The sequence below is a fragment of the Lithobates pipiens genome, unplaced genomic scaffold (assembly GCF_037356315.1).
Source record: "Lithobates pipiens isolate NorthernLeopardFrog02 unplaced genomic scaffold, aLitPip1_a1.2 Scaffold_10, whole genome shotgun sequence".
NCBI lineage: Eukaryota > Metazoa > Chordata > Amphibia > Anura > Ranidae > Lithobates > Lithobates pipiens.
The window spans coordinates 78,075,848-78,090,173 of NW_027507686.1; the positions used below are offsets into that span (position 1 = coordinate 78,075,848).

The window sequence follows — 14,326 nt, forward strand, 5'->3', positions numbered from 1 at the left end:
CTGTATTTATATTTGCACAATATTTAGACATTGATTTTATGCACTATGAAACGTTTAATAAATTATTACTATTTTACTTTGCTCAATGTGCCTTACTCAAAGTCCCATGACCCCTGTTTTTTGTTTGTGTATACATTTAGAGATAGAGGCACGTCACTGTGTTTGCTTCAGATCGTATTTATTTTTCCTGTATAATAATTTGCTAGACTCCCACTGGGATAAATTATCCCCTACTTCTCAAAATTCCTCCTACTGGGTGACCCACTACCTTTTCTCGCCTGGTGGGAGAGTTCGGTCCGACAGACATTTGGAGGCTGAGACACCCAGCTGCAAAAATGTTATTATGTCACTCTGCTACTTATAATTGTTTATCCAGGATAAATTTGGGCCTAGCCAACTGCTCTGTTCTCTCTCTTCTAGCCGCTTCCCAATATGAACCAAGGCATATCTCAGATCACTCCTTTTTTGGGTGGAACTAGTGTTCCCTTCAGTCCTGAGGCAATTTAGCTGGAAATTAAATCCATTTTGGTTAACCCTGTTTCCTGTTCCGGACCCCATCCCTGAATTGTTAACATCCTTCTTCCGCTGTAAAATGGATTTAGAAGATGTTGGGGTGGTGTGGGATACTTGAGAAACATTTGTTTTGATGGAATCAGGGAGTGCAGAGGAGACCAATGTTAACAGTCCTTTGGATGACACTAAGAGGGCTTGGCTGGTGGCAAGGATGATGTCGAGACAGGTAGAACTCCAGTTAGCAGAGTATAAACGTTTTTTTCTACAACAAAATCATGGGACAGTATGCTAGCGATGAATAGGAGGGGTGGATTGAAATATGGGTTTGAATGATTGAGTCTAATATATGAACAAAAGTATCAATATGAATTATCTGGAACATCGAATTAATTTAATATATATATGATGGCGATATCTATATTAAGTGTTGCCTTCTGTGATTTTTCTGCCGTCAACATTGGTTTGCAGAGAATCTGTTTTTGGTGCTAGTTTATATACGATATTATAATATTATTAAGTCGTATCATGTTTTATGTAACAATTATTGCTTGTTTTTCGTTGTTTTAAAATTTCTATAGATATAGGGAGAAATGGTAGGAGTTAGAGTGTATGTCTATGTTTACCACTCTGAGCGGGACTGAGGCTGCGCATAATCTGCCTTTTTCTATTCTATTCCTAGTTACGTAAGAATATGTTTAAAAGCGGTGACCATAGTGACCAGGTACGCTTCCTGAAGACATTAATGATGAAACGTAAGTTGAAGCGGTACCTGGTCACGCTCTTGGCGCCATATCTGGTAACTTGGTTGTCGGCTTCACGGCTTGGAACGCACGCCGCATTGACAATACGTAGGGAACTCATTGCACCTACTGGATTGTTCTATCTTGAAGGCGAGCAGCCCCAGTGCCGGGTCGGGCACATACTAATGTAAGGAGCCATTTGGCTGTGTTTTTTATTCAATTTTTTGATGATAAAATCAATATTACGCTATGGATTTTCTATGCTTCCGCCTGAAAGTCTGAAAGAGGACGCACTATCCTATGTATCCATGTCATATGTGAACAGGCACATACCTGTACAGGCGTTGTTTGACTTACTTTTTTAATTAAAGTGGTCAGGCAAATCTGGTAAGCAGATTGCTTTTGCACATCACGATTGGGTGTCGGTGTCCTTTGGTGGAGGTGTATGCAAATTCTCTGGATTTATCTTTTTATCACAGTCTGCAAGATTTTGCACGGAGTGAATTTGGGATTATTTATCAAAGAAGCTGGAGTGGCACATTTATGAGACTTTTTTAATTGAATTAATCTGTGAAGAATTTTTCCATTTGTTACTGGATCACAAATGTTTGTTATATACATTGATTAATAATTTGTGGTATTGGTTATTAACTGTTGATTAGTGAGTTTTTTATTTTTTGAAGAATTTCACCTATTGATTAAGGTAACAAGAGTGCCCCTAAATCCGTTATTGTTTCACTATTGAGGAGGTTCTTTTTCCCACCTCACATATACAGGGTGCAGCTTTTTATTTATTATTTATTCTTTATATTTTTTTATAGATTTGTTATATTTATATATATATTTTTTGCACATGGTGCGGAGTTTGCACAATTAAGTTTTAATTGTTTTTCACGATGCTGATACATAATCAACAATGTTCAGAGCACATTGACAAATTGTACAATTCTCAGGGCTGTCTTAAGAATTCAACAGAAGACATTTTGCAGGTGTTTTGTTTATTTTACACCGATCTTTATTCATCTAAGGTGAACCCCACTGGGAGTGAAATAGCTTTTTTCTTGGACAAATGCTCCCTACCATCCCTTTTGGCCCAGGATGAAAAATGGCTCAATAATCTGATTACGGAAGAACTCCTTCTGCCATTTTAGCAGGCTCCTAATGGGAAATCCCCTGGCATAGATGGACTTCCATCTGAGGTATATGGGTGTTATGCAAAACAAATGCTACCCACACTGCTCAAAGTGTATAATGGGGCGCTAGAGTACCTCAATAATACTACCTCAATAATAATACCTCAATAAATGAACAAGGCAATTATTATTGTTCTGTTAAAACCGGGTAAAGATGCTTTGTTGGCAGATTCATAAAGACCCCTCTCTCCTGCTAACTACATTACAAATGGGAAAGGATCAGGGGGGACTGGCTGTCCCACACTCTAGAGCCTATTATATAGCTTCTCAGATTCAGCAACTGGGGGGATAGGGGTTAATAGATCTCATGGACTCAGTTCGAAATATGCTTATTCCTGAGGGATCGGGCTAGTCTGCTCTTTCTCATTTGGAGGAAGGCTTTCCTAATCTGTCTTCAGATCTTCCAACAGTTAGGGCCGGTTCACACTGCGGGCAACTGCGATCCGACTTCAGGTCGGTCTAGGTTGCCTCAAGTCGCCTCCAGGTCGCGCTGCATTAAAAACAATGATAGTCAATGGAGCTGTCTTAATATACACTACTGCAGTAGCTCCGACTTTTAAAAAAGGTTCCTGTACTACTTGGAAACGACTTCTAGGCGACTTGTACCCATTCATGTCAATGTAAGTCGCCTCTCCTGTTCATCTGTAGGCTACTTGCAGGCTACTTGACAGGAAGTCACCCAGCCCCCACTGCAGGCAGCCCCTCCTTTCCATACACATTAGTTTCGTTTTCCTGGTTATCTTGAACTCACACAGACCAAGAGCTCAGTCCTGCAAAATGTCTGCTATGAACAGGAGAGAACCAGTGGACAATGAGTCCCTCATACGCTTTGTTCGGGAGAGAAGGTGTCTGTATGCCAAGACTGTATGGCAAGTGACGTGGAAAGTGGACAATGACATACAGCATATGTACTTGCCTTGTGATCGACATCCGTGTATACTTGAAAAACTTGTCATCAAAACTACGCAAGTTCTCATACATAGCCCAGAACTGCCCTCTGTTATGTCGATTGGCAATGATTGGATGGATCCAGTAGCGACGTCTTCTTCCCATCCTCCTCCTCCGCTTCATTTCTTCTTCTTCCTCTTCCATCAGTACTGCCAAACCAGCTGTTAGGACAGCTGACATAAGGTAACGCACAGAGAGCATTTTGGACACAGAACAACTGGCAAAAACAGGAACAAGGAAGAAGACAGGAACAGGAATGATGTCACAAGGGGTGAAAGCTCACTTGTACAGTTCCCTGTCCTGGAGGCGACTTGTAAGTCGCCCCAAGTCGCGCTGTTAAGTCGGATACAAGTCGTATCCGACTTGGCTTCACAAGTAGTGTCGCCTCGTGTCGCCCCCTGTGTGAACCAGCCCTTACTCTACTAAAAACTTTGTGGAAATATATTAAGGCGATTTAAATATGACTGTCTCTCTATCATGTACCCCAATGTGGCATAAATTCAGGGAAATACTGAAGTTGTAAGGGTTTTATGAATGGGAGAAAATTTAATATAATTCTCAATTATATCAGGGGTCTATACTTAAAGCCTTTATAGAGATACAACAGGATTATAATATCCCTACAAAACAATTTAATGAATATCTCCAACTAAGGCATGCCTTGAATGCCCAAGCTAGGGCCTCAAGACTCATATTGACTAACCACCCTATCATAGAGAAGGTATTCATGGTTTCAGACAAGAAGGGCATGATTTCTCAGGTTTATTCTGTGCTCATAAGTGTGTTACAGGGGGCCTCATATCTGCCTTGCAGGAAGGTATGGGAGAGAGATATGAGCACTGTAGATGGATATATATGGGAAGCTTGTCTTTCCGCTGCTTCTTTTGTTGTCAGTGTCGGCCACGCAGAAACTCTCTCATCTCTTTCTGCTTCAAAGAGCTTATAGGACACCTCAGCAGCTGCATAAATGGGGTTGTATAGATGTGTTCGAAGTGTCAACAAGAACATAGGGACCTAATACACATGCTGTGGAGATGCCCCAAACTTTTTTATTATTGGGGGAGTTTATAGCTATGATATCCCAGGTTTACAACTACCTGATACAACTACCTGAGTGATCCTATTGTCTGTCTGTTGGCGCTCTGGAGGAGGATAAATTAACACCGCATGAATATGCTGCAATTTTATTTTACTTTACGTTGCATGCAAATTAATTACTAGATTTTGGATCTCTCCCAGGGTGCCAACCAGGGGACAATGTATAGAACATGTCAATTCAGTGATTATTAGATACAAATTAACTTATCTTCATAGAACAGCTCCTCCAAAAATTGGAGGGTTGAGGAATATATGGCGAGGCATTATCCAGATAGCGAGAGGTTAGTTTGTGAAGATGTTTCCCTATCTTTCAAATGTTATTTTGTCAGCTTTAGATGTTTGTTTCTTTCAGTGTTTGTGGAGATTTTATTTTTTCACTGAATAACTTTATCCAGCAGCAAGGAATATCTTGAGGAGCAGTATGTATATTTATTTTATGTAGCATCCAAAAGTCATAGTTTAACTCATGTTTAAAAGTTACTTATGGGTAATGTGTTTCGGAGTCATTACATTATGATACAATGTAATGTAAAGCACATATCTGCTGCAGTCTGTCAAAATACTATATTTTTCTCAATAAAAACAATTTTTTGATTTTTAAAAAAAATTATGACAAATTGACAAACAAATTCTAGAGCCACTTTAATATATTTTCACTAATTGCATTTACTGGTATTGTATATACATTGATAATATACATTGATACCTGTAAGCATACAGTTATGGTGTACTTTTTTGATTCTTCACAATAGCAGCTATTGGGTATTTTGTAATCCCACAAATATTTTTTCCAAGAAAAATTCTAAAATACCCCTGTGAATTAAAAAATATGAATGTTATACTTTGAAAGAAATGTACTGCAAATAAATGTTATAATCACTTAAAGACAGTTAGATGAGTATAATGAGATTTTCAGCAAAAAGTAAAATGCATGATGTCAAGTCTGTTTTGCAGTATTTAATCCATCCATGCAGTAATTCCTCAAGTATAATAGTGAGTCCTGCTCATTTTTTGTCACATTTTTGCGGGTATTGTTAACTTTTACATGATGTTTATTCTGTAAAAATATAGATTTTTTTAAATAGGAGCTCCTGATATTTTTCAAGTTGACAGTACAAAACATTAGCTTGATCAATACATTTTTCACATTTTGTCAGTAAAGGTTGTGGGAATTGGGCAACCAACCAAGTAGGAAGGCTGTTTTTTTTAATTAAAATAACAAACATGTTATACTTACCTGCTCTGTGCAATGGTAATGGTACAATGGCACTGTCCTCTCCTCCTGTTCAGTGTCTGCCCCTCTAACATACATTTGCTATGGAGGCAGACGTGCGGGCTTGCTCCTGAGCCGGGCTCTGTGTGCCCATAGACCCACATATTGTGGCTCAGCCCTGCCTATGTCCTCCTCACTGGATTTGATTGACAGCAGCAGGAGCCAGCATGGCTGCATCCATGTTCGTTGAGGAGAGAGAGCAGTGATGCAACTCTTAGCCCTTGTACACACGGTCGGACATTCCGACAACCAAATCCGTCAGATTTTGTCCAAAACTGTTGCATACACACGGTCAGACAAAGTTGTCGGAAAATCCGATTGTTCAGAACGTGATGACGTTATTTCATTACGACGGGACTACGTTCAGGCTAGTAGCCAATAGCTTTGGTGTAGGATTTTGATCTGAGCATGCGTGGCACTTTGTCCAATCGGAATTCTCTACACATGATCGGACAAGGTCCGATCGGATCATGTTGTCGGAAAATTTTATAGCCAAGCTGGAAAACTTGATCCGTCGGATATTCCGACAGAAAACAGTCCGATGGAGCCCACACACGGTCGGATTATCCGACAACACGGTCCGATCGCACATTTTTCGTCGGAATGTCCGACCGTGTGTACAAGGGCTTAGGCATGTTTCTGGATCGAGATCAAGCTCAGATAAGTATTTAGGAGGGGCTGGGGGGAGCTAATCTTAGAAAGTTTTTTTACCTTAATGCAGAGAATGCATTAGGGTTAAAAAACCTTTAGCCTTTACAACCACTGTAAAATTATTTATAGAAACAAAATCTTTACACAAACTAGTAAGTTTATCTAAATTTACCATGTATCCCAAGGTCATACACAGTAAAGTATTTACATTTTCAACAACCAGTAAAAGCGTTTAAAAGAGGAACTAAAGTCATCATACTTATCTCTTCTTTACCCGTTTTGCTGCTAGGTCCATATGGCATACAGTCCTACAGAACTGCCTGCAGGTGGCCAAGTCTGTACGCCATACGGACCTACATTCATCTTCTGTTATAAGCTCATGGTCACTTTAGTGATTATAAACTTATATCAGAAATGTTCAGCAGACTCTGCTGAACAAAACAATAGCTCTGATTAGCAGCTAACAAGCTGCTAATAAGAGTTATTCAGCTAAAATGACACCCCCCCATCCGCTGCCTCTCTACCTGTCACCAGCTGCTTCCTCCCCTTCTGTACTACCTAAAATTATTGCTCTGTTCCCCCCACACTGTCCTCTGCCTACTACATCTGTCCCCCAGCACAAATTTTTACCCCCGAGCATCTGCCCCGCCAGCACGGATCTCTGTGGATCGGTGGCAATTGCCAGTGTTCTATCGAGAAATGCCTCCCGTCAAAAAATGCCCTCGATGGATCAGCGCATGCACAGTAACAAAGTCACTCCAGCTGATATGTTGATCAGCTAGCTTGACATCAACACAGCGCATGAGCAGATCAGAGGCATTATCTGATGCTATGCAAACAGCAGGGGAACTTAGTTGTTCAATTCTGCCTCGCTGTTGTGGGTGTGTTGAAGGGCTGGTTTTGTGTGTGTTGCATCCCTCCCTTACACACAGGCAAAACCAGCCATTCAACACACCAAACCCATCCTGCAACATAGACAAAACGCGCTGTTCAGCAGATGGAAAACCCGCCCGCAACAGCGAGGAACAATCTAATAAATATGGTCTCCCTCCGCTGTTTGTGTAGCTTTGAATACTGCCCATTGAATACTGTCTCCCTTGGAGAAATGCCTCTGACGATCTGTGCATGCGCTGTGTTTACGTCATGCCAGCTGATCAACATATCAGTTGGAGTGACGTTTGTTACTGCGCATGCGCAGACCCATTTGGGGCATTTTTCGAACGGGAGGCATTTCTCCATTGAACACTGGCTCCCTCCACTGCCACTGCTGCTGGCAATTGCAGAGTTACATTTATTTTTTTACCCTAAATGATGTCCCTCCCCTAGATGCGTCTGGATGGAGAGCAGGGGGGTTTACCAATCCCCTTCCTTTCCTGAATGAACAAAGTGATCAATAGCGATCACTCAGTTCATTTATCATAGACGGGGAGTAAACTGTGTGAAAGGTCTTCAGTCCATTTCTCTGTCTCAAAAAAGAGACATTAGGGGTTTAGACCCCTGATGTCCCTCCCACCCCCCCCCCCCCCCCCCCAACCAACCAAAAAAAATATATAAAAAATAAAATTGTAAAAAATAGTAAAAATAAAAGACCTAATAAAGTTAGATTTAGACATGCATCTAAATCATCCTTACCGCTGAGACCCAGATCATTTCAGAAGCTACTGACAGGCATTAGGGGTCTGTTTAGATCTATGATGTCTCTCCAAACCCCCTCATCCCTCCCACAAAAAAAATTAATTAAAAATTAAAAAATAGTAAAATTAAAAACCTAATAAGGGTAGATTTAGACATGCATCTAAATCGCCCCTGCCGCTGAAGCCAGATCTGCGTTCGGATCGTGCTTCAGAAGCTACTGACAGGCAGTGAGAAAGTGCTTGGATGCCTCTTCGCCCCCTGTTTTAACCCCATTTGGCCTTTTGCAGACTTGGTTGTATATCATTCAAATGACAGTATCACTTCAAGTCGGATCAACTGAACTACGGGTGCAAAGCAAAACGTTGTGGCTGCAACATTTAAACACCCCCTCTTGCAGCTTATGGGGGGTGGGTGGTGGGCAGCAGAAACGCAGCTCAATCACGCATTTTTGCTGCCCCCCAACTGCAAGTGTAAACAAGGCCTAAGGCCTCGTTCACGCAGGTCACACTACAGTGAGGCCATTTTTAGCTGCACAGGGATGCACAGGTGTCCTGTGCATTCCTGTGCAGACCGCCCCATCCATATCAACTGGGACACAGCAGCTGCATGGACAGTCAGTGCTCCCAACTTGACATCCATGTGGGTGTATGTCCCTGAACTCACACTGTCTGTGTTTTCGGGCCATACACCTACACCCGCACAGATGTCAGATGTGTATTTTCAGCTGCAGCGTCCCGATTAACATGAATAGGACTTCCTGTACAGGGGTGCACAGAATACTAAGGCATCCCCATGCAAATAAACACGGCTCTCCATGGGGCATAAGCCCCATGTGAACAAGGCCTTAGTTGGAATTTAGCAAGAATTTTGTAGGTTATGCTATAATTATGTGTGCAAATAAAGTGTTTTTTTTGTGAAAAAGGCAATTTTATAAATTTTTCCGCAAATATTGCGTGAATTTAAAAATCATTAGAACCTTCTTTTGATTTTCCTGTCATGTGCTCTCAGATAATATATGATTTGGGGGTCCTTTACAAACTTTTAAATTAAAACCTCCAGATTTATTGAGAAATTTTTTGCATATGCTTGATTTCCACCAAATTGCAAAAAGGCAAAAGTTTAAATTTACAAATATTTGTTATTTATTAACTCAGCACAGGTTAAGCATTTATATTTAGTAAGAATTTAGCAAAATGTGCTAATAATGATTTTAGTGTGTTTGTAGCGAAAATATTGTTTATAAACATGTGTGCAAATATCTCAGGGCCTTCAAAATCACTAGCACCTTTTTTTTTATATTACAGGTCATGTGCTTACAGTAAATATATGGTTTGGTTTTTTTTTTACAAATTCTGAAAGCTTTAAGAGAAAAAAGAAAACCTCCAGATTTTTGGAGAGATTTGGATATTTACATTTCTGCGTACGTTTGTTTTTCGCCATTTCGCAATAAGGCACAATTCAAAATTTACAAATATATGTTGTTTATTAACTCAATACAGGTTAAGTTTTTATATTTAGTAAGAATTTAGCAGGAATTTTGTAAAATGTGCTGTGTTTTTAGGTGCTAATAATGATTTTAGTGTATTTTTTTTGAGAAACATTTGCACAAATCTTGCATGGCCTTAAAAATCAGTAGCACCTTTTTTTAATTCTACAGTTCATGTGCTTTCAGAAAATATATGGTTTTAGGGGTCTTGTACAAATTCTGAAAGCTGTACGAGAAAAAGTAAAACCTCCAGATTCTAAGAGAAATTTGGATATTTACATTTTTGCTTATGTTTGATTTTTACCATGTTGCAAAAAGTCGCAATTTAAAATTTACAAATGTTTTTTCATTTATAAACTCAATACAGGTTAATAAGCTTTTATATTTATCAGAAATTTAGTAAAATGTGCTGTCTTTTTATCTGCTAATAATGATTTTAGTGTATTTTCAGCAAAAATATTTCTTTGATAAACCTTTGCGCAAATATCACAGGGCCTTAAGAATAAGTAGCACCTTTTTTATTTCTACTAGTCATGTAATTTTAGTAAATGTATGGTTTAGGGGCTTTTTCACAAACTCTGAAAGCTGTAAAGGAGAAATAAAAAGGCAATGGAAAATTTGCAAAAATGGCCTGGCCACCTGAGTTTAAAAATGGAGCACAGGGCCTGGCAGCGAAAGGGTTAATGGCCCGAAGTCTGGGAGGGGCCCTTGCCAGTGCTGACATCTTCTCCCTGGCCCCTTGAAGGTGCTGGTGTTCAGGTATCTTCATTGGCCACTGCTGGATGACGTAGGGATGACTGCGAGGAGTCAGGTAGGTGCGTTTTATTGCAGAAGGTGCAAGGCGTGGCTTTGCTGGTCTGCTCACATGTTTATTTTAAATGCCTTCAGTTCTGCTTTAAAACAAGATTTACCTCATTTACCTCTGCATCTATAAGCATTGTGAGGAAATTAATTATCAAAGTTAATGTTAGAAAGCAATTGAAATACAACTTTGGATTCTTTGTTGTGAACTTCAAGAATGTTTGAGAAGGAATACCTTTATAATAAAAACAGCTAGAGCAGGGGTGGCCAACCAAGTGGCCCGCGGAGCCCTTTGATGTGGCCCGCGACCTCCTGCTCTGGAATGGCGGGTTAGCAAGCCCATATCGCGGGTTACTGACCCGTCATACCACAGCATCGGTGTTGTGAATGAAGCTGGTGGTAGAGGAAGAAAATGGCTGAAGAGCCCATAAGCCCATGCTTCCTGTACAGTGCCGGCTTTTGCCACAGGCAGAGTCTATTGCAAAGTTCAGTTAACCCACAGCACTACTCTGCACCTGCGGTGTGGGTAATCATCAGTGTGAAAGCAGTTTAGGCCCTTTGCACACGATTGGCCCTACCCAATTCACCTCTACAGAGCGGCAGATGTAAACAGACTTTTGTCCGTTTACTCCCGCCTGCCTCCAATCTGGTCCTAAAAATCAGATAAAAAAAATAGAAGGGAGTTCGCCCCCTTCCATCTGGGTGGATTGGAGGGCCTATAGAGTAGCCGTGACCCGTCATCCGCCCGCTCCCATCATTGTGGCCCGTGGCTGGTTACCAAGTTGCTTAAGTGGCCCTTGCTCTTAAAAAGTTTGGGCACCCCTGAGCTAGAGAGGTCAGGGATGGTTTATTGTAAAACTTTTAATTTATTGATTTTTAAAGCAGAATTAAACCTAAAAAGGGACCTTATTAATTTTGTCTGTCATAACTGCTTATTCCTGCCTGTTTGTGTTTGTGTACATATGAGAAGCTCAGTGTACATTTACAATATGGCTCTATGCTAAGACAATGTGACTCCCATGCATGGGAGTGATGTCAATCCAGCCCAGCCAATCAAGTTGCTGAAGAGTCCGAACCTAAAATGAAGACCAATATGGAAGTGTCCATGACTGATGGGAGTGCTGACACTGGAGGGTATTGTTTACAAGGTAAGTCTGCCTTAGTGTGCTATTATGTGGTGCAAACTAGCACATTGTGGCTAAAAGCTCCTGGGGCCCTTTTTTTTTGCAGAGATTTCATTTTGTTCCAGAATATTTAAATAGTTTATTGTCTATAATCTGGGCACAGGTGTGCTTAAAATGGAACTAAAGTCCTGCTTTTTTTATCGTACATCACGGGACTCAGAGACACAGTATTTACTGTATGGGTTATATAGGCACCTTTAGGTGATGGACACTGGCACACACTAGACAGGAAGTTTAGCTCCCTATATAACCCTTCCCCTTACTGGAAGTACCTCCATTTTTTCGCCAGTGTCTTAGGTTTTGGTCACGAGTAAAGGCGTGCTGTGCTGATCTTGCTGGGGCAAGCCATGCAGCCGGATGCATTCAAAGTGTCTTTTCTAGGCCAAACTGAATGGTACCCAGGCCTTGTGCCGGAAGAAACAAGGTTTTTCCTGTAATGCTTTTTTTTTTTTGAGAGCTGGACCCCAGGATCCAGTGTTTGTTTTTTTCAGCCATATTTCCTGGTGGGGTGCTTTACAGGCCCAGAAGTGTGGATCCCCTGATAACAAGGGGCCCTGGTTTCTGAAGGTTTTTTAACGGAGCCCACCGTGAGTGGTGAAGATTGGGTCTGTTTGGTTTACCACAGAACCCTGCAGCCGTAAGGGAGATTCCTAAGGAATTTTTCTAATTCTTGTGGGTTTTCTCCTTTAAGTAAATGTTACTATGCCTAAAGTTGCCACCAGGGGCTGTCAAGAGCACATACCTGTTCCATGCTTGTCAGTCTCGCTCTGTGTCACAAGCTGCATGCTTCCTCTGAGCCCAAGCTCCAGGTAGGATGTGGGAAGGTTTTTTTTCTTTTCAGGAATGTCCCCCCACAGCTTTCTTTCAGGCTAGAGGCCATGGGTCAGTCGGCGGTATGCCGCACCGCTCTCACTGTTGCTGTTACGGCGGGTCTCCGTCCACCAGCCCTCCTCCGCCCCAGTCCCCCCTCCACATGCGATCTGGTTGGATCGGAACCCCCACTTCCATTGAAAAATTGTCTTTTTGAAAAAAGATGAGGGGCGGGGCATCAGCGAGGCGTCGTTCAACGCCCACAGTGCGGGCTATGTAAAGCTATAAAGGTGCACTTTTTGCAGGTATAAAGCAAGAGAGAGCGCACACCAGCCCTAGTGTATTAACGTTTATTAAAATCAACCAATATTAAAAACCAGGTATTGCACTCACATATTGCAGGTGTTGTTCTGGCATTATAATCAAGAACCTCCATGGCTGCCTCTTCTCCCGATTTACAAGCTCCTTGTAGTGGCTTACAGCGGGGCTGAACAGACGCTTATGGGCTAAGTTTAACCTGCTCATTACAAGCACACTGATGGATGGCATGTGAATGTGGGTGATACAGGCATTCCTAGGCACATTTACTTTGCATCAGACTGAGCCTTGATAGCAGCTGCAGTTGCTGGACTATTTTGCTTAGCAGTGGGTGCATTTCTGGTAGTACCTCTGCACTTGTGCTTGGCACTATGGGCAGAAGGGGAGGTACAAATACCCTGAAAAATAGGGGCTCAAAGTGATCTCCCTCAGGCTCTGAGGACCCTCCTCTGCAACGCCATCTTCCCCTGAAATACCTAGGTAGGCTGGTCAGAGTGAGCCATCGGGCTTAGGAGCTGCAACTGCTTCTGGCATTTCAGCCCCTGTCTATATTACTCAGGAGGTTGTTTCCTCAGCAATGAGTGGACTGGAGGAAAGATTAACGGCCTTAATCGCATCTTCACAAAGTGGAAGAAAACGCATTAGGTCCCCTTCTACCAACTAGAACCCTCAAACAGAGGAACTCTGGGAAAGGGAAGATGAATCCCTCTCAGGGGACCGGGAAGAGACTGATGACTCCTCTTCTGAGGAATCAAGTGGGGAAGGACCCTCTTCAGCTTCACAGGCTGAGAAATGGCTGGTGCAATCTCTTACTGAAATGGTCTGCTCCACATTTAAGTTACCCGTAACTGAGTCGGTTGAAAAGCCCACTTCTTGTTTGGGTTCACTGAAGACTCCTCAAGTTGCGCATGCTTTTCCTGTTCATTCATTGCTGGAAAAGCTTATATATTCTGAGTGGGATCACCTAGATAAGCATTTTTTCCCTCCTAAAATGTTTATCCTATGGAGGAAAAATTTACAAGGATGTGGGGTATTCCAGCAATTGACGCTGCTATATCCTCTGTAAATAAATGTTTGACTTGTCCTGTTGACAATGCTCAAATGCTTAGGGATCCAATCGATAAAACGTTGGAATTCCTGTTAAACAACATTTTTTCCTTGGCAGGTTCAGTAGCTCAACCTGCAGTGGTGGCAACTGGAGTGTGTCAGTCCTTGAGAGACCACTTGAAACAGGTGCTCAAGGTTTTCCCTGAACGGCAGGCCCAGGAGTTAGCCAAGCTACCAATGGTGTTGTGTTTTGCAATTGACGCAATCAGAGATTCTATCCTTCAGACCTCTCGCCTTACGCTTGGGTTGGTGCATATGCGTAGAATCTTATGGTTGAAAAATTGGTCAGCCAAAGCGCCATGCAAAAAGCTCCTGGCAGGTTTTCCCTTCTCCAGTGTAAGGCTGTTTGGGGATGATTTGGGCAATTATATCCAAAAAATCTCAAGTGGGAAAAGTACCCAAGAAGGAGTAAACGTCCCTCATTTAAACGGGGTCTTTCTCCAGTGCCAGGGGTATCAGCCTCCAGGCAGTCGCCACGGCCTCCACCGTCAAGGTTCAAAAGGAAAACTCATCCCCAGGGACAAAAGAAGTCCTGGGGGAGCAAACCTACAAAACAGAACTCTAAAGCC

At 41.9% G+C, this 14,326-nt stretch overlaps 1 protein-coding gene across 1 annotated transcript in view; it reads right to left on the reverse strand.

Annotated features, from left to right (window-relative positions):
- Positions 1 to 5,121: 5,121 nt before the first annotated feature.
- Positions 5,122 to 14,326, reverse strand: part of CTSW (cathepsin W) — a 184,859-nt gene continuing 175,654 nt past the window's right edge. Inside the window, exon 11 of the mRNA XM_077463350.1 lies at positions 5,122 to 5,305. Coding sequence (XP_077319476.1) covers positions 5,213 to 5,305 — 93 coding nt within the window. The 3' untranslated portion in view covers positions 5,122 to 5,212. The remainder of the gene's footprint in view (positions 5,306 to 14,326) is intronic.